The sequence below is a fragment of the Rhipicephalus microplus genome, chromosome 7 (genome assembly GCF_043290135.1).
Source record: "Rhipicephalus microplus isolate Deutch F79 chromosome 7, USDA_Rmic, whole genome shotgun sequence".
Taxonomy (NCBI): domain Eukaryota; kingdom Metazoa; phylum Arthropoda; class Arachnida; order Ixodida; family Ixodidae; genus Rhipicephalus; species Rhipicephalus microplus.
Window position 1 is genome coordinate 81050527 of NC_134706.1, and position 27743 is coordinate 81078269.

Here is a 27743-nt window from a genome sequence, read left to right on the forward strand (position 1 = left end):
TCAAGGTAGAAGTTTCATTTTTAAATTTGGTGCCAGGGCTCCTGCACGCGACGTTCAAGATTTTAGGATGAATTTTGCATGTTCTTGTGACATTGGCTCGATAAAAATTTTTGCAGTATGGTAGGTCTATGACACCAACAGATGACAATGTACTTCATTTTATAGGTTACATAGGACCCAGCAGATGCCTTCAAAATCTGACGTCACGGTGCTTGTTACGAGAATCTCAAGGTGGCATCTGTGCCCGCATTTTCTTTTCGCGTGCTTTCTTGCTTAGCAAGTGTTGGGCTGTGATAAGAGTGTTTTCGGTATTGTGGAATCGTACTTAACTAATACACGGAATATCTTTTTGCTCTTTAGTGTCCCTTTAAGTGTACACATACACCAACTGTTCTACTCTCCCGTTGTGGCAGGGCTGCGTGCACGCTTCGGAGCAGAGCCTGGGTGAGGCCTGTGCCCAGCAGACGATTTTGGAGGAGGCCCTGGCCTCGGAGGGCAAGGAGCACCCACTCTTCTCTCTGCCCGCACGTTACCGCGAGTGGGCGCTCGTCCGTGGGGCACGGGACTCGGCACTTCAGGCCCTCATGGTGAGCCCACTACTACACTTATTATTGTAATTTATGATGTGAGGTATGAAATGGACTGAGAAGTGCGCATGTGTATGGTGCGGGTCTCGGCGACTGTGTGTGGTTGATGGCAAGAGCACTAAACAGCGCAAGTGTCAAGTGAATGACGAGAGGGCACATGGGAATATGAGAGGAAGTAGACGGAGTATGAGGGGAAGATTGGGCATGAGGGGCATGAGGGGAAATAAAGGGTGTGTTCTGAACGTGGTTGTGGATCGTCAAGTGTATCGTCTAGTCTGACAATGCAGCCTCACAGAGTAAAACGCTAAATAAATTTGTAGTGACAAAATTTTCAAAGAGTTTCATTGCTATAAAGCTTGCACCCATTTTTATAAGTGAGAAAAAAGTCCAAAAAATTGAAGGTTCAATTTAGGATATCGTACCAAAGATTTGACACTTTCCATCACGAATTTCATTTTTTGCTGTTGAAGGGACTGGGGGAGGAGAGAGTTGGTGTTGCGCCACATATCAACTTCATAAAATTTTTTGAAACTTGCCATCTTAAACCTCTGGAACTATAGAATGCAGTGTATATTTACATTTGAGAAAGTTCTGTAGTAAGCCTTAGCATATGCTGTTCAAATGTACAACCGTTGTCACCCTTACAGGAAAAGCTTGAGGAGTGTCGCCGCTGGAGCGCTATGCAGAGCGCAGCCATGTCGGCGCTGTCATCTGGAACGGCTCCCGAGAGGTGGCTCCGAGTGTTGAATGCCGAGCCCGCCCTCGAGTCGGTAGGGTCACTAGCACCCCTGGTGGAGTTCCTTCAAAGCTCTGGGCAGCTTCAGCTGCTCCAGCAGGTAAGTGATTAGCCTAGTAGAGGAAGATATCTTGGACGGAGTGGTTCTTGGAATTTGTGCATAATAGGTAAAAGTACATTGAGGAACACCCACTAAAATGACGAAACACCAGAAATGAGAAAGAGGCACAAAGAGCTTTTGTACATTCACACTAAGCTCCTTGTGCATGTAATAAATCCAGGGTTATTTTAGAATGCAGCAGAGAAATGAGAAAGAGGCACAAAGAGCTCTTGTACATTCACACTAAGCTCCGTGTGCATGTAATAAATCCAGGGTTGTCTTAAAATGTAGCCCTTGCATTGCTTTTGAATGAATTAACAGTCGCCGACTGATTTTTCGGACTCCAAAATTCGAACTTGTTAGATATTTCGGACTTCAAAAGTGAACCGTCAGGGTTCTCCTAGGGCTAATGCATTTTTTCGACCAATTTTTCGGACGAATTCGGACTAAATCGCTTGTTTCGAGCCGTGCCACGAACCTGTATGGCCACCGCCTTGTTGAATTTTCTGCCGGCTTGACTAAGCATAGTGGCTTAATTTTAAAATGGCTTTCCCGTCTCCAAGATTGGAAAGCAAACGTCATATTTCATGTTTCGGAGGCCGTGTCTGCTTTAGAAAATGCGGCACGGGACCATTTTTTCATCTTCGGTCAGCCGTAGTGGTCAGCACATCGCACCGTACAGAGAGGAGGCGGAGCTGCGCATTAGTGGAGTGAATGTGCCTGCCACAATGGCATTAGGGAGTTTTAGAATAGCGCACCGCGAGCCCTTGCGGGGCAGTCGCTGCCACTGCGCATGCGTCGTAACGCGAGTCGCCATTTGCGGCCTGCCCGCAGAAAATCTAAATAGCGTGCGGCAATCGCGGCCCGCGAGGCCTGCAAAGTGTTGTGTGTAGCTTCCGTGCATTTTCATTTGCGGTTGGGGCGAATGTCCCTAGACTTTTCCCTAGGGAGAGCAAACACTTTTCTAGAACTCGTAATGCAACCGCAGCACCTGCAAATGTTAGTCTAAAACTTCCTATTTAAAGACTTCGCTCGTGCAGACGATAATTTCGTGCGCAGAGCCCATAGACAAAGATATTCTTCGCCAGGTTGTGCCGCAGCCGGAGAGCGGTTCGGATGATGACGACGATGATCGCCCGCAGCTGTCGACAGGGGAGATCGCCACCGCGGTGAGGCTTTTGTCGAGCATTTACGGTGACGATGCCACCTTGGCACAAATATGGGCGAACCAAATTGCTTCTAAGCGTAATATGAGGCAATACAGAATCATGGACTTCTTTAAGCCTGCCTGATGCAATAAAGTTAATATTTCTGACAAGAACGAATTTTTCTGTCTGTTCAATTTTTCGACTTATTTTCGGTTCCTGCCAGGTCCGAAAAATCGGTTGGGGACTGTAAGGGGGCTACCATGGAAGGGCAAATTTTTTTTTGTTGAGATATTCTAATGAAATTTGCAGGGTAGGCAAATTATAAAGCTATTTGAATAACCACAAAATTTCAGGCATTTAGGTTCACTGGTTCCCAAGTTACAGCCATTTATTAGGATAGTCCTCATAGGTTTCTTTGTCAGGCTCTGGTGAATTTAATAAATGTGCTAGCACTGTGAAATTTATTGTGATGATTCCTGGATGGGTGCTTTACACCAGGACAGAGCCCCCTTCTTTTTTTTTTTAATTTCCTTGCTGAAAATTTTAGCAGAGCACTGGATTTGATGTTTGCCACTGAGATTTTATCATTGAAGGTTTGATTATCTCAAATTACAGACGCAATATATTTAAAAACGGCTCTGTCACTGTGTGGGCTATTCATCAGGGTACATAATAAAACAAATCTGATAGAAATCAGATGAACGGTTGCAGAGATATCACCAGTCTCAACAGCCTCCCTGGCCAAGAAAGTCATTCTGAGAAAACTGACTTCGAATGTTTCGGACACATATTTTGGTGTAAAATCACCCTGCAAAGTAGCTAGAAATGTTCTTTAAACTCTTTTCCTTCTCCGCTTTTCCTGCTTGTGCTGCAGCCGTTCCCGAGCTTTTTTCACACTGGAAGGGTCTTTCTCCGCTCCGCTACGGTGGTCTAGTGGCTAAGGTACTCGGCTGCTGACCCGCAGGTCGCGGGATCAGATCCCGGCTGTGGCGGCTGCATTTCCGATGGAGGCGGAAATGTTGTGGGCCCGTGTACTCAGATTTGGGTGCACGTTAAAGAACCCCAGGTGGTCGAAATTATCGGAGCCCTCCACTACGGTGTCTCTCATAATCATATGGTGGTTTTGGGTCGTTAAACGCAACAAACCAATCAATCAAATCAAGGGTCTTTCTCCGCTGCCCGTTGGTTGCCGACATAACGCCGAGCTTTGTTTGCACAGCAACACGTTCACTTTCCTCCGTGGCTTACTCCTCGCCCATCCAAAAACGTGTTGGCAAATGCACAGTCGACGACGCCGTTGCACTGTTCGGGGCTGTAATCATTGCAGTTAGTGAGCGCAACTCATGAGGCGCATATGAACACGAAACACCAACACCAGCCTCACTTTTGACGACGGAGCGTTGCGCCGATGGTGTAGCAATTTCAACGTCGCGAAAAGCATCAATGCGATCATCGTCTTGAAGAGACGAAGGAGAAGCTGGTCAGCATTGATGCGACTGTTGCCCACGCGTTGGCGCGTGAACGAGCCTCACCATGCGTACAAGCTTAATCGGATGCTTTCTTGAACAAAACGCATGCAGAGTCCCAAACTTTGCCCTGCCCATCGTCAGCGACAAAACAACAATCAGCGTCCCATTAACACGGCGAAAGATTGAAGAGCACGTGTGAGAACCGAATGGAATGAAGGCAAGCGGGACACACAAAGCACGCCCAGACAACACCGGCGCTTACCTGCGCTTGCAAGGCCGCACCGAGTGAGCACCGGCGCCGGAGCAGACGTTGAGCCAGAGAACAGATGCGTCATCGCGCGCAGCAGCCAATAGGAACTTCGTGATCGCCCACTCCCTCAATAGGTGCGCGCTTCTTCCAATCGCGGCTTCGCATCCGAGCTGTGGGAGACTTCAAAACTTGGAGATCGTCTCAATCATGAGCGATTCTCACCTCGGCCACATCGATGCTGCTGCCGGGGCTGGCGAAAAAAAAAAAAAAGACCAAGAATTCACGAGCAAAACAAGACCAAGGTGGCAGCGCTGGGTCGCGTGGTTGGGAAGTAGCAAACGCACAAAGTTAGGGTATATTCAGCGCTCGCTGGCCACTCGCTGGCTGCCGCAGCATGTTATGTAATTTATTTGATGTACTTTCACAATAAATTAAACATTTATATTTACAGAACAGATAGTTTACTAGACATACTACACGAATATGTGGTTTTCAAAAAATTGACTTTCTCAATTTTTCGGTTTTCGAAGGGCGCGTCCACCCTTGAAGGCACCCTCACAGCAGTAAGTTGCAGAGGACATGCATCCGAGTTCACTTTGAATGAAACATGACAATAGGACGGTGCATGAGGCCCAATTCATACTTCTGCAGCAGAAGTCTCTGAGCTGCTGGACCATTCACTGATACAGGATTGAGTGGTCAGACTGTTGTCAGACTCGAGAATGCACTCTGCTATCGGCAACCACGTTTACGACTAAATCCGTTATTTTTCGTGCCACATGTCCGACTTCTTGCGTCCCACTGTGTCCTTCCTCACGTGTACTCTCGCGCGCACATAGTGCGCCTTCGCTCTTCACCCGACACTCGCACCATCTCGTTCCTCTAGCGTCAACCACACACGGCCTCTGAGACCCACACCCAACACTCCCGCACTCCCCACTCCGTTTCTTTTCCTACAATGGGCTGTAAGATTAGATATCTTAATGTGGTTATCCTACAAGACACTTTGCTGTGGTGACAGATGGGCCACACTTGCCGACACAAACATCAGTCACACGAGGTGTTCGTTGATGACCAGTAACACTGTCTTTTTACCTTGCGCCACTCATATGTGTGAATGGTCCTGGCATCCTGTCAATCGGTCGATCAGTGGAGCAACGTGCTCACTGTTTGGTGTGTGAATCTCTCTTTCAGTGCGAGCAGAGCGAGGGTGAGCTGCTGGCATTCGTACAGCAGATGCGGCAGGCAATGCACACGGCCGTGGATCTTCTGGGCACCTACGCGGCCATCGTGGTGCAGGGTCCCCCGCACGGCTGGCACCAGCCCAGTCACCGCCTGCAGCACTGGCAACACTGGTTGGAAGGGCTTCACCAGGAGTTCACCCTAGCCAAGTGAGGACACGCCACTAATGGGGCTTCGTCATTTACCGTGTATTTGACAAATGAGTGAGGAGTTGGCGCAAAAAATTATGTAGACTATAAATTGGACTACACTGGAGTAAATCATTTTCCCAGTGATTTCAGCGAATCGCTTTGTGTACGTAGAGGTACGAGCAATTTGAGGTTACAGTTTTCCCTAGCCACACTTTTCAATTGTTCGCTCCTCTGTAAAGCACTTGAGGCTAAGCTATGCCTTAGGTAAGTGTCCTCCAGAACAGGGAAAACTGTTCGGGCCATGCTCCCCGGCTTATTGTGGTTCTACTCTATTTTCGCTCCTCTTTGAATTTCATATCATCAAGATTGTACTCCACTTCGCAACATTCAGTGGTAGCACCCTTTAGAACAATTGCATTGCCGCAGTGTTTCTGAGGAGTACGGTGTTGTGCATTGTTATTCTAAGAACGTTCAAACTACAAAGCCATTGCGACGTGTAGGTAGCTTGTTGTATTCTATGTTTTTTTTTTGTTTTTTTGCTCTTGTGTGTTTTAGGTGTCAAGAGGTGATATCAGAGTTCCACCATCACTATGGCCTTGGAACGGAAGTTACATTTTCCCAGGCAGCCCTGGCGCAGCACTACGAGCTCCAGTCTGCCGTTGCAGACTGCAACTCTCATATCATGGCAGTGAGTTGCTCACCCTGTTCACTCTACCTTTCCGCATTTCACGCTTTCCCGTCTCTGGGGGACATTTGTCGAGTTGTGGGATTACACTCACAACCCATTCAAGTATGTGTTATACCAATGTTGCAACCTTTCATTCATATTTGAATCTCTTAGATGAAATGTCCGCCTCTGTGGTCTAGTGGTCACATTGTTCATCTGCTGACCCACGAGTCACGCGTTCGATTCCGAGTGGTGGTGGTAGTGGTTAGAAGATGAGAAAAGGCACCTAATTTCTGCAACCCGGTCGGGAGCACGGCGCAGTGCCTACGATTCCGAGTGCCACGTTTGCATTTCAATGAAGGCTAAATGCTGGAGGCCTGTGTATTTCAATTTAGATGCATGTTGAAGAACCTCGGGCAGTTGAAGTTATCTGAAGCCTTTCTGTTCTGCATCTGTCATGGGTTGAACTGCTTTGAGACGTTAAAACCCACAAACCAGCTAGCTATATTGCTGCATTGGTGCTCTGACCAAGCTTTTACTCTGAATATAATGCAAGCTTTGATTTGTTTATTCGAAAATTCTATCGGTACCAGCAGAGAGAAGGGTTACTCCGTATATTGCTGATAAGTAAACCACCCCGACTTGCAACCCCTTCTAGACATTAAAAAAAAAAAAAGTTGACTTTAAACAGAGCCTCGTGCTGTGGCCACAGAACACCGGTAAGTCTTTCAGAAAAGGGAGCGATGCAAAGAAACATTTATTTGATCCTGAAAAATTGCTTATGGCTTTAGTCTTGTCATCTATTAATAAAAGTATGCAGCAGTCGTGTGAGCCGCTGCCGCTGCTCACCAAAGGAAGGGGTTCTTGTGCCACTGAGGTACCACACATGGAAAACGCCATGCGGACCATGTCGGTTGGCAGTCCATTCCAAGCATCATTAACCCATTCCGCCACTCCACTCAAGGAGGCGTGCTTCAGCTTTTCTATCGGTGTCTGGGGGTTTTCTTGTTTGAGCCACTCATCGTAGAGCGCATTGTAGATCGTCTAGACTTTGGTCCGCGAAAGGAATGGCGTGCCACAGCGAATGGGAAGGTCTTGGTTCTTTGTTTTCTCCATTCCCTCACGCACTTTTCAGACGCATCGAACTTCCACCCTGCTTAAACGTTGCTTTCTGACTCTACGTATAGGATCACTTGTCGCTTGGAAGCAGCGCTGTACTGTTGCTGGTGTAGTAGTGGCATCTTGGCATCCGTTGAGCACCTTCGCAAATCGCGCACACCACTGTTCCCAAGTAAGGTGAAATGCAGAAATGGTGAACAGGCGTGAACGCAAAAAGACGCGAAGACGCTTGTGGGTGCATGTTTGGTGTGCACGTGACTGGTCATGTGGTTTAGTTCCCCCGCAAAGTGTTGCCAGCTTTTCCGTGGAACGCCCATGGTGCTTGGCGGGAAATCTGAGTTTTTGAATTGTCTAGTAAGCAAGCGCTGTTAAGGCACGCTGTCAACTAAAACGAGGAACCATCGTCACATTTTTCTCAAATAATAGATGTCATGTTTTTTTGCAAGCAACAGATGCATGTCAAGTTTTTCTAGACAGGTAAACGTATGTCGCATTGTTAGCGAGCGATAAATGCATGTCGCATATCTTTAAGCCAAATGCACTGACATACCCATGTGCAGAGAGTGCTGGTGTTTGCCAATCTCACCCGACTGATGCGGCAACTGCATTGGCACTACCGTTCAAACCCTGATGCTGTTGGCAATGCATCATTAAAAAATGCTGTTCCTCGACGCACCATTGCTGACACCTCTTCCTCTAGCCACCATAGCTATACCGGATTTTCGCCATCATCGCGGCAGATTGTAAAAATGTCGGGCTCCGGAAGCGGCGCCTACGTTGGAAGTCACGGCAGTTCCCGTGACTCCGTTGCCTCTGTGGCTGATGCTATCTATGCATCGAATAGCAGCGAGTCCAAAGATAATGACCGTTTGTCGGACCCCTCAGAAAAGTCGTCTTCATGGTTCCCCATTAGGTCGACCTCTGAACTTTGGAAGGCCATTTTATAAAAGAAAAAGAAAGTCTACTTATAATTGGCAATATAAAAGTTTTAAATAACGCGAAGTAGTGACTCACTCGTTAGGTGAGCCTTTCTTGCTTTGTGTTCTTCATATGTTCAATATCTTTGTGGTGTAGAGTGTCGCCTGGGACCGTTCTGTTAATGCAATGTTGCGTGTGCTCAGGTGCTGAAACGCAAGCAAACGGAGGGACCCGACTACCTTCCTGATGCTCAGACTGCAGTCTTGTCGCTAGCCCAAGGTGAGTTGCATGCGTGTGGATGCACTGTGCCCACAGGGTTGGTGGTGTGCTTATGTGCACGAAAATGTTGGGTGATCTCTTGCAGCTACTTGAGACTACCATCAGTCAATCTCAAGTGGTTGTCAATCGTTTTCAGCCGCAAGGGATAATATCAAGTAAGCGCTGCTCGCTTCAGTTTGTCGCCAGTGGAGTTCTCAGATGCAACTGCCAAATGCTCAAAAAAAAAACTGTCTGTTCAACAGTATTGCCAATATTCAGTGGAGTGAGTGAAATGAATCTTCGACCTCTGGAACATCATCAGCTTTGTCAGAAGCTAGGTGAATATTTTCGAAGTTGTAATGCTACAATTGTCTTGCGTGGTACACAGCTGTTAAACTAAGGAGTAGTCCGCCTGTATTGAACAGTGGCTAAGGTGCTCGGCTACTGGCCCGTGGGTCACACGTTCGATCCCGGCCGCAGCAATCGCGCTTCGATGGAGGCGAAATGGAAGAGGCCTGTGCACTGCGTGGTTTCGGTACTAGTTGAAGAACCTCAGATGGTCAAAATTTATGGAGCTCTCCACTACCTCTCTTGTAAACGTATGGTGGCGTTGACTTACCCCCGAATGCAGAGATGTTACTTGACTCGTACTTGACTCAAGACAGTCTTGCCGCTCGCCATAAAGTGTTCTGGAACTTGTGGACGACTTGAAAGCGACTTGGCTCGGTCGAAGTCGGGACAAGTTTTGAGTTAACTGCGAGGTTAGCTTGAAAGCGACTACATGGCCACCTCTCGAATGGACGTCGCGCGGTGGTTGGCCGCTTTTGAGTTTGCTTCCCTTCGCCATAAGCGTAGCATTCTCTGAGACGCACTGTCTGCCAAAGATCCCTCAACCCGCTTTACGTGACTGAAGAAATGCAATGGAATTGTACGACGAGCAACAATTTCACGCACGGTACAGATTCACGAAGAACGCCGTGCGGCAGCTGCTGGCTATGTTGCCGCACCGTGAAAGTGGGGACAACCGAAAACAGCCTGTGCCTCCAGTGTTACAGCTACTGATGGCGCTCAGCACTCGGGTTTTACAGCGCTGCCTCATTTCAAACAGTCACCGGCAATCTCGTCTGCATTTCGTATGCGACAGTGTGCTGTGCAGTCCGAAAAGTTACGCTACTCATTACAAAGCACCTGTACGCGATGCTGGTGCGCTTTCTGCAGTCGGTGGCACTTCCTATAGTTATGCGGGACTTTTATGAAGTGGCTGAGTTCCCTGGCGTTACAGGATGTGCCGACTGCACACACGTGCGTAGTAATAGCCCGGGTGGTGACGACGCAGAAGTGTTCCGTAATCGTAAAAGCTATCTCTGTTTTTCTAAAACACGATAACATTTTACGTTGTTTCCGTCTCTTTCGGTAGAAAATTGACTAGGTGCTGTGTGTGCCTCGTCTATCCTTTCATACCGTCTAGGGCGCTGTTTCTTGCTCAGATAGGCATTTGTAGCACAACGCTACGAAAAATTCACCTACCCCCCCATCCTTAACAAACATGAGATGCCCCTACCACGGGTTTTCTGATTATGTGCCTCCCCCTTCACCATCATGCAGCGAGACATTGCTGCACCTCGTGAGACAAAATTCTGGTGAGGGCAATGTCTTCGCGAGACAAATACACGCCGTGGCATTCGATTGAAAAAAAAATTTACGAAAGAACCCAACGCGATGCTTGTTTTGCCTCCAAACAACCAAGCACAGAGAAATGCGCCGCATTTTAGTGGCCATTAAAACCAGCAAGCAACAGACGCTTTACAGAAGCAACACTGCGCATCGCTGCAATGGCAGGCACCACGTGCCCCTGGTTAGCCGTAAAATGACAAAAATATGCTTGTGGCACTTCATCTTTATCATTATTTTGAAATGGACTTTTTTTTTTTTTTTTTTTTTTTTTTTTTGCTGTAACGCGGTCCTTACACGAGAAACTTCATGATTAACCTCGTTACCAGGTGAGCAACGCGTTTCTGCTTTGAAGCTTGTTCTTGACTTGACCAAGCAAGACAGCCTGAGCATCTATGAAACTCAAAAGCCGTCTTGGACGTTTTGAAGTCCGCTGCTTGCTTCACGCCGGCTTACTCAAGTCAAGTCGAAGGCGTGAGCCAAGTAACATCTCTGCATTCGGGGGTTTAGCCCCCAAATGTTATTAAATGAAAGAGTTGAGGCAGAGGTGTGGCCTTTTCAAGTTGCCTGATAGTAACTTGTTTAATCTGTTCTGTAGCGCTACAAAAGGCCATTACATTATGTCCGCAGTTCTTTTGCCTGTGCAGTAACGAGAATACGAAAACCAATAGATGTTTGCAGAAACCACCAAGGACCAACTGCTGAGCTCTACATAGCAAAACATGTAGTATATTCAGTTGAAACTGCTTATTAAGAACCTCTATATAATGAATTGCTCGATATAACAAAGTATTTATATTCCCCGCCGTTACTTCTTAGAAGCACTTGTATTTGCAACCTCTAGGTAACAAAGTAACAGGGGGAGACAACCTTGATATAATGAATTTTTGCCACAGACAATCTAGGAATTTCGCTCCTGCATTTTGTCATTTTTGCACAAGCATGCATCTTCTGTGGTTGGCTCAATGCCGATGAAAGGCGAAGTGGCGGTGACGCGTTGTGGTCCTGGCGACATCCAGGCGAGACCAGACGAGAGCGAGCGCTCATTATTGAGTGCGAGGCGGGCAGGTGGGCCTGGGCCCCACGAGCCGGCGTTGGCACCGTTCTTGCTGCCGCGGACGCATGCGCAGATGCACCCTCTCCCGTCGACAAAAAAAAAAAAAAAAATTGGGCGAGTTAGCGTGACATACGTGGGGCCGTGCCAGATATGGAGTGTGCTTTATCGAATTGTTTTTCGCAGTATCCATGTCGTTTGTTCTTCGTTTTCGGCATAGTGCATGCGTGCATGATTTCACTGCGGCACATTGTGTGGCCCCTGACGACGTTCAGCTTTGCTCTTTTCTTCTACCGAGGGAATATCAGATTAGGTGCTGATGAAAACTCAAGACCACAGTGACAATAGATCTTCGGTAGTCGACTCGTTGCACATTGCTGTTTGCGCCACGAGTTCGAGGAACTGCAGCCTTCGCAAATTCCAATTAGCACTGGCAACAACACGATGGCGAATTGTATGCAACGCAGTGAATGCGAGAGCAACAAATTGCAATGTTGCATGAAGTAAGGCTAGCAGCCAACTCTTTTGGATGTGATATCGCAGTACTCCCACAAAACGCTGGCATAAGCAAATACGGCTGCTCCAGGGAGAAGTGTTCTCTTCACGCAGTTTCTACACGTTGAAAGCGCACTGGTACTTACCGAGATAACGGGCCCCAGCGATTGCATAGGTGCCCTTAAAAACAGTTCGCCAATCCTACTCGAGCAACTTCCCCTCTCCCTTCCTCTCCCACGTTTTTTATGCTCGTTCAATATGGGTGGTTTCCTTTCTGTTTGAGCATTCGATGGCAGTTCTAACATGCAAGGGGGGGGGGGGGGGGGTGTTATCGTATGTGCCCTAGAGGTGATAGAGATGGGCTGGCACATTCGATCTCTGCTTTTACCCACGCGTAAAAGTTTCGAACAAAGAAGAAATGGCCATGCGCCGGGCATGTAGTGCGTAGACAGGATAACCGCTGGTTATTAAAGGGGCACTACAGGCAACTATTAAGTCGATGTTGATTGTCGAAATAGTGCTCCAGAAACCGCGTAGTGTTACTTTTGCCAAGAAAGGGCTTATTTTGAAATAAAATCATATTTTAGTGGCCGGCATCGGGTTAGCACACTTCAAATTACCCGGCTCAGGAAGCGGACCGACTCACGCCACTGTTGTTGTGCACAAGGTTGCTCAGCTTTACTGCGCAGCCGCCTACACAAGTAGACAAAACAAAAGTAGCCGAAGACACAGCAGCAACAACGGCCATTGATCAATTTCCTGCCATTGGCTTCGAGACGGCAGACGTGTTTTGGTTCAACTGCGTCTCGCTAGATGGCGCAACTTGTGTAGTTTAACCATGCGAAAATCGAATTTTGAAGCACTCTCGCTATTCCCCATAGTAACGTCCGGCGGTTCTTTTTTCCATGAATCAAACAGAAACAAACAAGCAGCATTTTATTGCATCTCTTCATGCTCAGAAGGTTCTTTATTTAGTGCAGCTAGATCGATTACTAGTGATTAATTGTAGGCAGTTCTTCTGACATTATCGGTATCATTTAGAAAATTCTTTACTGCGGTGCACGTACTCTTGTGCATTTATCTGAATTTCTCGGTAAGTAGGGCACTGCTGCTCATAATATTTGTTTTAGATGTCATACATTAAGCTTTCACTCTGACGTAAATTGTTATTTGACTTTAGTGTCCCTCTAAGGATAACTGACTGGATTCCCAGAGAAGGCAGGCGGGTTAGGGGGAGACAGAAAGTTAGGTGGTCATATGAGATTAGGAACTTTGCGAGTATAAATTTGTAGCAGCAAGCAGAGGGCCGAGTTGACTGGCGGAACATGGGAGAGACCTTTGTCCTGCAGTGGGCGTAGTCAGGCTGCTGCTGATGATGAGGATGAAAAGTTACAATGCGTGGGAGCATGTTATCAGCTTGGACTTGTTACGGAGCATGGCGACGACTGCAGCAACCCGCCGAGAATGTCCATATAATTGCTATCGCAATATCAAAACAATTTTTTATCGCTAAATAAATGCTCTGAATTAGCTCTGCTTTCAGTTAACCTTTAGTTTATATTTGTGAAGTTTTTTTTTCCTAATTTTTGTACTGAACTTGCATATTTTGAAATCATCTTTATAATGAATTTTTTGAGGAATTTGTCACTATTGTTATATCCAGGTTATAACTGTACATACTGTGATGACCATACAGAATACACGTAATCCTATCACCTGTTGATGTTACCGCACTGCTGCACAATTCAGCAATTTAATGATTTATAAAATGTATGCTTTACTACACTGAACAAGGGCCAATTTTGACAGGTCATGTGTAATTTAGTGAGCAGGATTCAAGCTCTGAACATTTCTGACGGTCGACAGCTTTAAAGGTGAAATTACTGGGCTGTCAAATGATGAACCAAAAAGTTGGAATACATGTAACCAAACAGCAACTCTGAAGGCGTTCTCTTTCTCTTTATTCCATTTTTTTTTCCTTTTCTTTCAGGCAACAATGATGGAAAGACTGTTGCAGACACAGAGACCGATACCGTAACAAATGAAAATGGAGAAAAAGAGCGTGCAAACGAGCAACTGCTTGAAAAGCAGAGTGAGGATAAGGAATGTTCCTTTCTTTTTGAATTAGTTTTGTAATTCACTTACATCAGTAGGTAATTTGATGCTTTGCACATGGCCATCTAGGATATATGCAAATTAGTTCACGAGAAGATGTTGATTGTTTTAATTTGTGCAGCAAACAATTCACAGGTATAGCTCTAAAAGTTAAAGATAAGGTGTTCTACTTTCTAAACTGTGACGTGTGGAATGGACAGTTTTTGTGAATATGGAAAGCAAGTCTGTGTATGTTATCAGCTTTAAAGGGGCCTTGAAATACTTTTTCAAGTAACCAAAGATTGGATTCACTACAAGAACTTGTTGCCTCATGAATTCAATGCCTCAAAATTTTAAGAATCCGTCTACTACGAGCGGAGTTACAAATATTTGTCGCACGCTGCAAATGCATTTTCTCTCTTCTTGTCCCAACGATAGTGCTGGAAGCTAAGTGGAGAGGGATGGCAGGGGCAAAAAATATATGTCATGAACGCCTCATGACCTTCAGCACTGTTTTTTTTTTCTTCTTCTTTTTTTCGAATACGCGGCTTTTTCAGTGTCTCGCGCGTGCGCGGACAGATTGCGACCTTCCGCAGCGATCCCTGTAACGACCGAGCGCGCCATGTTCAAATCAGCCAATGGCTGATAGATAGGCTTTCTACGAGTGATTTTTGAGCATCTTTCGTCATTTGTCGAGAGAAGAGAAGGTAATTTTTTGCAGACTCGGATGAATTATTGTGAATTCTTGGCTGCATGCTGCGCTGTCATATTTAGCTCGCGTGTCCTCAGGAGCCCCTACTACCAATCGGTAGTGCTTTCTGACCATACTCAAAAAGGGTTGCAGGGCCCCTTTAAAAAGCACCTCACAACACAAAATTCAGAACAGTGCTTGAAAAGAATAGGGTAGGCTTGAAGGGAAGTCGATGTTGAACAAATATGAAGTGAATTCAGATTGTAACAGTATTTAAATAACATTAATGTGCTGCTCTTGAACTTCATTACAACAAAAGTTGAATCTGACACGAAAATAAGTTGATTATATTCAAAAACTTCATCGTAAAGGTACAAGGTGTGTTAGAAAAGTATTTGACCTTATTATTATTATTATTATTATTATTATTATTATTATTATTATTATAATTATTTGCAAGCACATGATGAACTTAAAACAAGCGTGCTTGCATCAGCCTATCTTGAACCTTCGTACGCATGCGGGAATTTTTTCCCGCCTGCCAATAGTGTCAGTCGCTGGGACGCAGCGTTTGGGTGAGGTAGTGTGCAGTGCTCTCTTCGGTTTTTCATTACAAGTAAAATGACAAAGCGACTGTAGCAGCGCTAATGCATCAAATTTTGCCAAAAACTGGAGGACAGCCAAGTGGAAACCATTGGGAAGATCAAGACAGCTTTAGGGGACGAGGCTACAAGCCGCACACAGATTAAAGAGTGGTAACAACCGGTTTAAGGAAGGCTGGCCCCATAAGTACTGCCTGAACTTTGTTACACCAAATACAAGGCTCAATGGCTCCTTTTCTAATTGGCTGTAGTTTTTCTCCGCATTAGCCAGGCTGCGGGAGGCAAAACCAATAGGGCACTCTTCTCCAGATGACTCTTGTTGCACCAGTACTGCTCCAATATCAAAGGGAGATGCATCAGTGACAAGCACAGTTATGTTGTAGGCGGGTGTGCTCAGATTTGGGTGCACGTTCAAGAAAACCAGGTGGTACAAATTTCCGGAGCCCTCCACTATGGCGTCTTTGATAATCATATGGTGGTTTTGGAACGTTAAACCCCACATGTCAATCAATCAGTGACAAGCACAGTTGACTTTCCTGGGTCAAAGTGTGCCAATATAGCAGCAATAGCTACTTGCTTCTCCAAAATGTCTGCTCTTCGTCAGTTTCCCAGTGCTATGGTGTTCCCAACGCCAACAAACTACTGAGCAGCTGTTACATCGCAGAAAGGTTTAGCAAAAGCCTTCTGTAGAAATTAACCAACCCGAGGTAACTTCGAAGTTCCTTGACCACTCGGTATGCGGGGGATTCCAGCACTGCATCAGTTTTAGCCAGGTTTGGACGCAGCCCAGCGGCACTAATGATATGGCCTAAGTACTGGACTTCTGGTTTCAAGAGTTCGCAATTGGATAGCTTCAGTCGCAGTCCCGCAGTTTTCTGGCGATCTAATACTCGGCCCTAATTCTCCCAGTGCTCTTGGCCACTGGTTTCTGGGACCAGAATATCATCAAAGTAGATTACAGAATGGTAAGGCCGTGCAAAAGATTTTCCATCTTTCGCTGAAATATAGCCAGAGCTGATGAAACCCCAAACGGCAGTCTTGTGAATCAGTATAACCCCCTCGGAGTGTTAATGGTGACTAGCTCTTGGCACTCCTCATTGAGTGGGACCTTCTGGTAAGTGTCTTGCAAGTCAAGCTTTGTGAACGTCTTGTTCCCTGTATGCGACGCAAAAAGTTATTTAATCTTAGGAATGGGGTAAGACTCAACGACTGTCACCGGGTTTATGGTAGTCCTTAAATCGCCGCAGACCCAAACCCGGTCGTTGCACTTCAATATAAAAATGATGGGCGCTGCCCACTGAAAAATTTTTACTAGTTTGATAACGCCTTCCCATTCCATTCTCTGTGGTCTTTAAAAAACCCAATCACGCAAAGCAAATGGTATCGGACGCGCCTTGACTAAACGTGGCTTCGCTCCCTTTCGTACGGATATAGTAGTTGCAACCGCGTGAAATGTGCCAAGCTGCTTCGAAAAAAACTTCATAATATTGGCTTACCAGGTCTTCCGTAGACTTCACGACGCTGACTCCATCTGAGCGATGCTAGCTTGAAGGCCTTCATCCAGCTTCGTCCAAACAGTGTAGGACACACCCCTTTCATGACAAATAGTAGTAGGTGGCGCTCCTTGTCGCCACGTTCGATTATTGCTTCCAGCTTTCTCTGGATGTGTTTCATGTCGCCGAAAAAACTTCTCAGCTGCACACTCGATGGTTCCACTGGCACCAACGGAGAAAGCCCGGTGAACTTGTCATCATCAATGGTCAACACACTAGCGCCGGGGTCCAGCTCCATATCGAGCATTACGTGTCAACTTCAACCGCGGTGGGCATTGTCTCCGAACTAGCTGTGTAAAGTGTCCACAAGTCGAAAAGTTCGGGCTTTTCAGCAGAGACAGAAAGGTCTCCCAGGTTGTTCACGCTATTAGACCGGCTGCAACTAGACTGGCTCCAGTTGAAATTGCTGCTCCCCGGCTGCACTCTGCAAACTCTTGCAAGATGCCCTTTTTGGCAACAGTTGTGACAGATCGTGCTGCCGTGCCTACACCAACATGTAGAATGACATCCCTTGCAACGAAAGCAACAGCTATCATTTTTCTTCGAGGCAACAACGTTCGCATGCTCTGGATCTTCTTCAGATATTAGCTCTACTTGCTGACAGCTCAATTCGCGTGCTTTTTTAGCGCTGCCTCCATAGCGACAGCGGTGTCCTTCGCAGTTTCGAAGGTTAAACACATCATTTCTAGTAGCCAGGTTCGCATGATTATGTCATTGATTCCGCTGACTATCTGTTCGCGCAACATGCACTCTAGAAAGCTTGCGAAATTGCAGTGTTCAGCCAATTTCTTCAATAAGGCAATGTAGTCACTTACGGTCTCCCCCTCTTTTCGATGCCTCGAGAAAAACTTGAAGCTTGCCACTACTTTTGATACACGAGGGGTGTAGTGCTTGTCAATTGTGGTAAAAATTTTTGTCAGTCCACTTGGGCAATTATGCTCGGTGCAAGAAGGCCTCGTACCAGAGAAAAAATCTCTGGACCGCAGCATGTCTAAAATACAGCTGTTCGCTTGTCCCTCAGGATGTTGTTCGCGATGAAGTACAGCTTAGCCCGCTCACGGTATTCCGCCCACTCCGATGTACTCGGGTCGAATGAATCCAGCTTCCCGACGACAGGCATGACAACGTGTGATTGTGCTGTTCCCGTCCGGTTCGTCGGTCGACCTCATCACCACTTGTGATAGCCGGGTAGTCATGGGCCATGACGGTCGCCAAACCGAACCACACACACGTACGTTGGCAGCTCTCGCACTGACTGGCTGGTCAAGCGTGCCGTATTTATTTCATTGCAAACATTGACGGCGCCAGAACGGCAAACCAATCTTATTACTTTATGTTGTTCTTACTTTTCTTCATTTACCAATTTCCTGTTGCCAGCGCCACTTGCTTCTTCTCTCTAGTTTTCTGTTTGCGGTTGTTGTGTTGTTTGTCTACATGTTTTGGCCAGTGCGCAGAGGTGATGCTTGTTGTCAGTGTTGTGCTTTGTTTTCGTGTCCCTTATTCCTTTTGAACAGCCCACCTGCACGCCGCAGGAAACTGAAGGCTCACTGAAACAACGTTTTAAATCTCAACCCGTGTCGTCTCCCTGTCCCCCTCCTCTGGTGCTCCCAGACCCGTCCCAGAAGCCTGCGGTGGTGGCTGCCCTGCTTGGTGCCCTCTGCCCCTGCGCCCAGAACATGGTTGTTTTGGAGACCACTGCGGCTGCCTCGGCTGAGCGCCTCGCCGAGCTTCAGTTCTGGGGCTCTGATTGGTTCTTGCAGGACCTTCACATGCTGGCCGCCGTGGCAAACGAGATGGGACAAGCCCTAGTGCAGCTGGTCGGTCTGCCTTCCGATTTTGTCTTGTTGAACCAGTTGATTAGTCTTCTTTCGCATGCACATCATTTGTTGTTTCCGGGTGTGTGAGACCAGGGAAGGGAGAAATGGTGCTTGGAATTTCCGATGCTCATAACTGCTTTAGTCAAGATAGGCTGAAGAATTAGAGAAATCAACTGTGTGCAAGATTGAGTGCAGAAATAATAAAAAAATATATACCCTTTATATATATATATATATATATATATATATATATATATATATATATAAGGGAAAGAAGTGTATACGATGCTCTAGAGCATCGAACGCGTTATTCGAAGGTCGTAGGTTCGATTCCTGCTCACGGCTGGTTATTTTTTCATCCATTTTTCTTTCTTCTTTCTTCTTATTTACATTCCATTGGTTCTAATAACTTCCCCTGTACATTCCTTGGCATTGCTGTCTGTTAGATCTCATTTATATATATATATATATATATATATATATATATATATACACTTGAACTTGCTTTGAGCAAGCTTACTTCAACAAGCTCTTGTAGCCGTCAGAACCGGCAAAAACCATAATTATAAAAAATTGGTAGTCTAAAGATGTTGCGTGAGTCTTTGCTGTTGCTGTATGCAGCTGAGTGGATACTTCATCAAAATTTGAAGCTTCGTTTAAGGGGCCCTGCAACGCTTCTTGATCATGGCCAGAAAACACTACCGATCGGTAGTCGAGGCTTCCGAGGACATGCAAGCCAAATATTGCTGCGCAGCACTCTGGCTGGAATTTACAATAAATTCACAAAGGCAGCTAAAGATCTCTCTTCTCTCGACAAATGATGCTATATACTCATTCCTATAAAATCATTGCATCACAGGCCCGAGTATCGCGTCGGTAGCATATTTGGGCATGTCGCACTCTAAAGTTACTGGGACTACAGTGTGTCCACGCATGCATGTGCGATCATACTGCAAAGCTTGGCGTTCAGAAAAAAAAAAAGAGGTGCTCAAAGTCACGAGGATCGTGTGGCTTATCTTCTTCTCCTGTGCCTTCCGTGCCTGCTTGGCTTCCAGCCTTTTTGTTGGGACAAGAGAAGAGAAAGCCATTGCAGCGTTCGACAAATTTTTGTTACTCCTCTTGTACTGGTCGGATTCTAAAACTTCTTGCAGCGGTCAATTCGTGAGGCAACTGAATTTATTCCGTGGCTACTTGGAAAAGAGTTGCAGGGCCCCTCTGATAACGTGCATATAAACATAGTACAATGGACTCTCAGTAAATGGGAAATCTTTTTAAAGGGACACTCAATGTAAGTCAGAGTGAAAGCTCAGTGTATGACAATGTCTAAAACGACAATATTATCACAGCAGTGCACTAATTATTGAGAAATTGATGTAAATGTGCGAGCACGCATGTCACGAGTATAACACACGCAAAATGATCCCGATGACGTCAGACTTGCCGCCTACAATGAATCACTAGTAATCGAACTAGCTGCGCTAAATAAAAAAACTTGCCCTGTTTCTCCTCCAAATTTTCGCAGGATCCACCTGCTGAAACTGTGAAGCTGTGTGCAGTGGTCGAGTCCATCTACAACGTGTTTGCGGCCCTGCTGGTGAGAGAATTTGCGTTAGTTTATGAATGATGACATGTTGCCTTCGCATTGAATTCGTCTCGCTTCACTTAGGTTTCTGCGGAGTTCTCGTTGGATTTGTGTGTAATGCACTGATGAGGACACTAAGTCAGGGAGAAGAAGCAAGCAGGCACATCTAAAAAAAATTTGCCAGACTGATATAGTCGAATTCATATCTATAATTCTCCTGCCATAGAGCACTTAGTGCTGCAGTTTGTGTAAATAAATATCAAACTCAAAGGGTACCATGGAGTCGTTTAATATATCAATTATTTGGAATGCAAGATATGGCTACTTAGAGAATATCCCAGAACTTCGCATGTCTCGAAACGTGTCTTGAGATCACAAGAGCGTGTGTTTCCCAATTTTTTTACTCTAAATACCTTATTCACTTGCATAATGAACCCTCCTTCTTTTCGTTCAGAAAGGTTGACGCCAATTCGGGGGGAGCTTTTATTAGGTGGGAGAAGTCAAGGGAGTTAAAACAGCAAAAATTTAGCATGGTGGTATTAAAAAACTCCCTGTCTGGCCGCTGCTGGCCTTCAATTTAGTAGCAGATTTACAGAGCTTCTATTCAAGCGAGAACTTCGCTCTTCACAAAGGAAAACTCCTTGTTTTGGCCCGCGAAATGCGCAACGTACCTTTTGTTCTAGCCCAAAGATATACGGGCGCTATCCACACTGCCGCGCCGCACGTGCCGGGACACCTACCGCACGCAAGCGCAAGGTGAAAGAAGTTTTTCAGTACGTGCGGTGCAGCTTTGCAAATAGTGCTTGTACAGGTCAACGCGCATGAGTCAACGTTGAAAGTGTCGCGCGGTCGCTTTGGTTTCCATGCTCTAGCGAGTGCCCGACGGTTGCTAGCGTACCAGCCGATCAACAAAAATACAGCGTCTGGTTGTGGTGCACACATGTTGCAGGTGCACGTCGCGTTGTCGGCTCAGTGGTTGCGCTTCATTTTTTGCTTCTTTTTTTCATGCCACTGTGCTTGCATGGCGCTATAAGCAAAGGGTTTCTTTGGCGTTCAACAGATGGTGCTCTGCGCAAAATGCGATCGACGTCGTCCACACTCGCGCTGCTTGCATGGTTAGCATGGTTGTTAAACTATGTTTCGACTTTAATTGCTTCATTATATTGTGATATAATGGTGTGATTTTACGTTGTTTCGATCGTCATCGGTATTGACTATTGCGACAAAACAAAATGCACAGATACATTAAGTCCGTCAATCAAGAACTTTATTAAAAGGTCCTGAAAAGTTTAAGCCACCAGGGTGTCCATGAGGGAAATTCTAGTAGCCGCTACTGTAGGCGACACCCAAGTTGGGACAGGAATGTGGTGGCGTTCTGCCAGTTCTTGGGCCCTCTGGACTACCTTTAGTTGGTTTTGGAGTTTGGGGCTTCTGATTGCCTCTTCCCAGTTAGACTCACTGGTGACTGATGAGAGGTCCCTGATGTAACGCGGGACATATCCGGAGCATGTGTGCGAGTGAACAGTATACTTCTGTTCAGTCTGGGCATTGTAGATGGATGTCAAAGTTGTAACGGCTGAGTCTGCCTTGTGATGGTACAACTTGTTTGTAGCATGCAGATGCATTACTAAAAAAATTTTTTAAGGACGAAGGTGGGGGTGGGTTCATTATTAAAGTGGGTTCATTACACGAGTCAATATGGTATATGTTAAATGCATGAAAGTTTAATTGCTGTTTGCCTCAGTGGATTAGTGGCGAGGGTGCTTGGCTGCCAGCCCAAAGGTTACGGGTTCGATCCTGGCTGCAGCGGTCGTATTTCGATAAAGATGAAATGGTTGAAGTCCATGTGCTGGGCAATGTCAGTGCGATGTCAGTGCAAGTTGAGCACCAGATGGTCAGAATTCCCAGAGCCCTCCACTACGGCGTCTCATGATCATGTCGTGGTCTTGGGATGTTGTTGGGTATCAGGCATCTCAGCTCGCAGCTGCATCTGTGCAGAGCTGATAGACAGAGTAGAGAAAGCGACGGTGAGTTAAGACAACATTTATGTACAGTATAAACACAGGCGTTACATATTCGGCACTGGGGCTGACAGCTTCTGGGGGCTCGCACCGAGGTGCAACAATGGCTCGGGATTTCTTCGGTCGCTCTCTCCCATCTTCGCACAGCTTGGTTCTTTTACAGCCTCTAGGATCCCTTGCATCAACCATTACTTCGAAGCCTCCAACCGGGAAGCAAAGCGATTCTAGCCGCTTGTCGCTGGCTGGAATCGAACCCGTGGGTGGAGGGGGCTTGTTGCGCGTTGCATCAGACGCACCGCAAGCGTTGCCGTGGATTGCATCAGACTGTTGCTGTGGATTGCATCCACAGATAGATCCGTGGATTGCATCAGGCTGACTCCTTGGCTGACATCTGTTGCATCAGACAGCTCGCTCACTGGTTTTGGCGCTGGTTACATCAGCCGGTCTATCGATTTTGACGCCACTTGCATCAAACGATACCAACTTGAATACTTCGTCGAAGCAATGCAGTTTGGCTTGGACTCCCTAGCATAACAACGTAAAACCTCAGGTGTTATTTTTAATGTTTAATTGCTATCAATCTTTCGTCTGCCCAGTCTTGTACACCAGCACTTTTCTTGAGTTCTTGAGACAGCATGGCAGGTACGTTTGAACTCGAGAAAGGCGGCAGGTGGAGAGGATTGTTGCGCTAAGTGCAACGGCAGCGACGCAGTTCTTCGATCATAGCAACCGTGGTGTGCTTGCAGGACGTGGTGGTGCACTTCCAGAACATCATTCTGCCCGAGGCTCTGAAGAGATCCATGGAGATGAGTGTGCTGGCCCTGGTGTCCAGTATGCACGAACCACCCCTCGGGGGTCAGGGTGTTGTGGAGTTCATTGGGGAGCTGACTCAGCAGTTGCACCAGAAGATGACCGACGGTGTCCCAGTGAGTGCAGCAGGCATTAAAATGATAGATGTGTGGCATGCCGATTTGTGGGGGGGCATTCTAGTGCCATTACTAAATTGGAACTATTTTCCTCAGCTGGTTTTCTTTGTTATCTATTTCTTTTCTCTTCTATCTCATTTCCCTTCACACTTTTCTCTACATTGTAGTAGTGACCTCTAGAAGAGAGATGGTTGTGGTGCTGTGAATTTTATATTCTAATTGCCGCCTTAGATGTCACTTTTAATCAGTGTTGGCTGCGCCGGCAGCATTTCGATGGAGCCAAAATGTTGGAGTCCTGTGTGCTTTAAGATTTAGGGGCACGTTGCGGAACCCCAGGGGGTCGAAATATTCGAAGCCCTGCGTAATGGTACCTCTCTTAACCATATCATGGTCTTTAGGACGAAAAACCCCAAAAGTTATTGTAATTATTCATCTTAGCCAGTGGTCTTCCCTCCATTCATCTTTTCACTGCAGTTTGCGATTGTTGGGTTACACAAAAGGAGCGAAAGTGAGTGAGAGGAATCCTTTCGATGTGTACTTGTGTCAAAGGTCACATGCACATACAGAAAGACCAACGACAGAAGAAAGCCCAGTAAAAATGTAATTTTCTTTTAATCTTCACTTTCCTTTTACACACAGTAGGGATTGCAAGGTATTGTGACCGGTTTCGATGGGAAGGAGGAGCGAGGTGAGGCTTGTATAACAAACTTGATGCAACTGCGCAGTCCTCAGGATCATCAGAAATTATTGTCCTCAACCAACATTAGACTTGGATAACTGATCTTGAGTTAGAATCATTAATAAATCCTTCGATACGCAAGCCAACGCCACCATCCCTATTGCGGTTCTTTAGTCGTTTCATCTGAGCTTCAATATGCACACCTTTTGACTGTGAAATTCATGAGGTGGTCGGATAAAGGTTTTCTTTATGCAAGCGCTCTGCAAATATTGAGACCTGTGCTACAAATTGGAAAGATTCATTACAGGCATACTTTTGGCAGTTGGCATGCCTGACGTTTGACTCCTGCCTTTGCAGTATGAACCAACTCCAGCTCTGGAAGACATCAAGGTTGCTTTAGACGAGTTGTTGAAGACAGACGACACTGGTGAGTGGCAGTTCACTCGTTTTGCCAGTAGGTGTGGGAATTTGCTCACATAACTCTCGCAGAAGCTGAAGCATCGCAGCCTGAAGTCTTTCGTTTGTGATTCTAGCAGGGAATTCGGGTTCTCAGCTGATCATTCTTTTTTTTTTTTTACACTGAGCATGTGGAGGACGAAGGAACACATTACAGTGACAGTCCCTACAACCGCTGCTAAACAAGTTCACAGTGCAGTTACAATTTCTTGTGTATTACTTTCAGGACTGACACCTGGGAAGATGCTTGTCCAAGGTTTCCACGGCCTTTTTGGCAAGACTGCCACCGAATTGTCCAAATTCTACGCCTTGCTGGAAGGCATAGGTCTCGAATGGAAGTGCGTCGACATAGTCTGGAACTCCTACTCGCTCTGCGTGAGTGCTGCCCTATTCACGTTTTATGGCCTTTGCGAAGCTGTAGTCCACTTTGGCCGCAACGTAACAGTCGTGCTCATCATGCTTTTCGGAAGTACTTGTAAGCAGTGTTGCGTTGTCGCTGCCCATGCACAAGTTTACCTAATATGGTGCTGGGCACATGGTCAGGCGGCACTGTTGCCTTTCACCTTAGTATCAACGCAATGTAAGGGTGCACTCACGCATTGTTATACACTCAAACCTCATAATAACGTAGTTGTGTCTTACAACAAATTAAGTTTGTTATATACAAAAGTTCGCTGTAAAAGTATATTCCTAACACTATATCTATTGCAAGAATATTAATTTACTTCGTTATAAGCGATATTTCGTAATATCCGGGTTTGTTGTATTGAAGTTTGGGTGTATTGTCGTCGTCATCAAATGAAACACCAGCGTGGTGCTTCATGTACATTACTGACTTGCTTTCCAAGTTTTAGTACGATGCTTTCCAAGTTTTAGTACGGATAAGAGTAATAGCGTTGGTGGAACTGCACCACATTTCAGTGGTACTATAAGGTCAGAGGTAAGATTGCCCTAGAAGTGCTATGAACGGCAGTCGTTACCCGGAAGGAACCAGCCAAATGTGACGTGTTGCAGTGGCGATAGTGTGATTGCGTTCCTACCGTGCAGCCCCCGCACGTGGACGCCCTGGACGCATACCTGAAGGATGTGATGTTCCTGCAGTGCCTGCAGTGCATGCACCAGATCTTCTCGCCACCACTGCTGACGGGCATGGCCGAAGACCATGCCTTTCTGCCTGTCAAGCACTGCATTGGCACCATCTACCGAGTTCAGGTGCGTGTATGAAAGTTGAAATTTATTTCACCACAACGATACACCGTGATTTACACAAACAAGAAACAATTGTGGCATGGAAAGTAGGAAAAAAGCTGCGCTATAGCAGCTTGACTAGCCCCACCTCCCATTTGTACAAGGCAACAGAAACAATGGCACACCAAACTCCATACAGTGCTCACGTATGATTGAAAGAAAAAAGAAAAGAAAATAACATTCTAGTGGTTGTTTATGAAGTACAGAATAGATGCACACTTGGGTGTTTACAAACAATTTTTGGGAAAAAAGGCAACCAATATAAGACGCTATAACTGAAAGGGGTACACTTAAAATTTCATGCATTTACAAGTACTGGGTGTAATTTTTCTGGGTTTATAGCTCCTTATACAAACAGGTTTAATATATCACTACTTGAAAGGAGACGCAATTGCTGTTCTGTGAGCTTGAACTTATTTAGTATATGGGGAACAGAGTGCTTTAGCATTTGGAGTCCGTAATTTGTTCGCGGTCGGGGGATGTGCCAGTGTTCAGAACTCCGCATCGGACGCAACAAAATTTTCGGCTGTAAATGTGCTAAGCCTCTCAGGTTTGCGCAATTCTTTCGAATTTCAGACCTCAAAGACAACAACAAGTTATGTTCATATGCAACACAAAATTTTAAAACTTTAAACTTGACAAATAAATGGGATGTGTGTTCTCTGTAACCTATATTTGCAACAGCCCGCAAAGCGCTTTTTTGAAGTGTATACAACTTTTGTTTTGATGTTTCAGTTCCAGAAGCCCATACCAACTTACAATAGCGTAGATGAGAACAAAAAAGCGTATTAAAGATAAGAAGTTTCTGGGGGAGCGGTAGAAACGACTGACACCTTCTCAGCACGCCAAGGGCTTTTCTTAGCTTAATACACAATTGTTCAGTGTGAGAATTCCAGAACATATGTTGATGAAAGATGACGCCCAAAGTTTTGACAGTCTCTGAAATTTCGATATTGAAATTATTTAGCATCAGTTTTTGTGTGTACGCACATGTTATTCCTTTCGCACGGAAAAGAACGGCCTTGGTTTTAGAGCTGTTGATCTGTAACGAATTTTGGCAGGACCATTTCGAAAAATTGACTAACGTTTTATTAGCTGCTTTTATCAAATCGTCTATATTTGTTCCCGTAAAGAATAAGCTTGTATCATCTGCATAAATAATGTACGTTATTGAGTGATCTACATTTACAATATCATTGATATAAAGGTTAAATAGAAGAGGTCCTAATATGCTTCCCTGTGGTACACCGCGTTTGATTTTTTTGGGCATAGATGTTTGCCTATTTATAGACACACACTGGTACCGATCACTAAGGTAGCTTTCTACTAAATCGAGTGCGATGCCTCTAATCCCGTAATAAAACAATTTTTCTAACAAGGTTTGGTGATCAATTCTGTCGAACGCCTTCGTAAAGTCTATGAATACGCCTAATGTTAGCTTTCTTGCTTCAATGTTGCCCAGTATCAACTCTTTTTGATGCAACAGCGCTGTCTCCGTCGATACGCCAGACCTGAACCCATATTGTGCTGTTGTAATCACAGAATGCGAGTCCAAAAATTTATACAATCTAGTGAAAATTATTTTTTCTAGAGCCTTTGAAAATATAGGTAATACCGATATTGGCCGGTAATTACTCATTTCATTTTTGTCACCACCTTTATGAAGCACTGCAACTTTGGCATTTTTCATCCGCTTAGGGAACATACCTGTGCTTAAAACAATATTATAAATATGCGTCAGGCAGGGTGATAATAAATCAATAACAAAGATAACCGGTTCCATTTTTATGCCGTCAATGTCCTCACTTTTGCTTTTTTTAAGCTTCATGAAAACGTTGTTTACCTCAGTTTGCTCCGTAGGGTCAATAAATATTGAGGGGGCTATAGGTGTTGGCATGTAACTTAATGCATTTCCGTCGTAAGTACTTTCTGACATGGAAGTAAAGTACCCATTGAATTTATTGGCTAATGCTGTTCCTTTAAATATATGATTATCAATTGTAATTTCGTCGACACCGGGCGTCCTATTACTTGAAGATATAATTGTGTTTAGTTTTTTCCACATTTGCTTGACATCTACGATACCGTTAAAAATAGTATGGTAATAGTCGCGTTTGGCTTGCCTTAAAGTTTTTGAAAGACTGTTTCTGTATGCCCTAAACGCTTTCAGTTCATTCAAATCGCGATTTTTCAAGAACACCTGGTACAGTCTGTTTTTCGTACGTATCA

General features: G+C 45.5%; 1 protein-coding gene across 4 annotated transcripts in view; it reads left to right on the forward strand.

Annotated features, from left to right (window-relative positions):
• Window positions 1-27743, forward strand: part of nonC (serine/threonine-protein kinase Smg1) — a 195597-nt gene that overhangs the window by 144993 nt on the left and 22861 nt on the right. For 3 of the 4 annotated variants that reach the window (XM_075869329.1, XM_037430511.2, XM_075869331.1), the window contains 12 exons: window positions 414-587; window positions 1235-1423; window positions 5485-5681; window positions 6219-6351; window positions 8571-8646; window positions 13836-13937; window positions 18397-18602; window positions 20125-20196; window positions 22952-23131; window positions 24168-24237; window positions 24493-24641; window positions 25314-25478. In XM_075869329.1, coding sequence (XP_075725444.1) covers window positions 414-587; window positions 1235-1423; window positions 5485-5681; window positions 6219-6351; window positions 8571-8646; window positions 13836-13937; window positions 18397-18602; window positions 20125-20196; window positions 22952-23131; window positions 24168-24237; window positions 24493-24641; window positions 25314-25478 — 1713 coding nt within the window. The remainder of the gene's footprint in view (window positions 1-413; window positions 588-1234; window positions 1424-5484; window positions 5682-6218; window positions 6352-8570; window positions 8647-13835; window positions 13938-18396; window positions 18603-20124; window positions 20197-22951; window positions 23132-24167; window positions 24238-24492; window positions 24642-25313; window positions 25479-27743) is intronic. The other variant, XM_075869330.1, reaches the window with a different exon arrangement.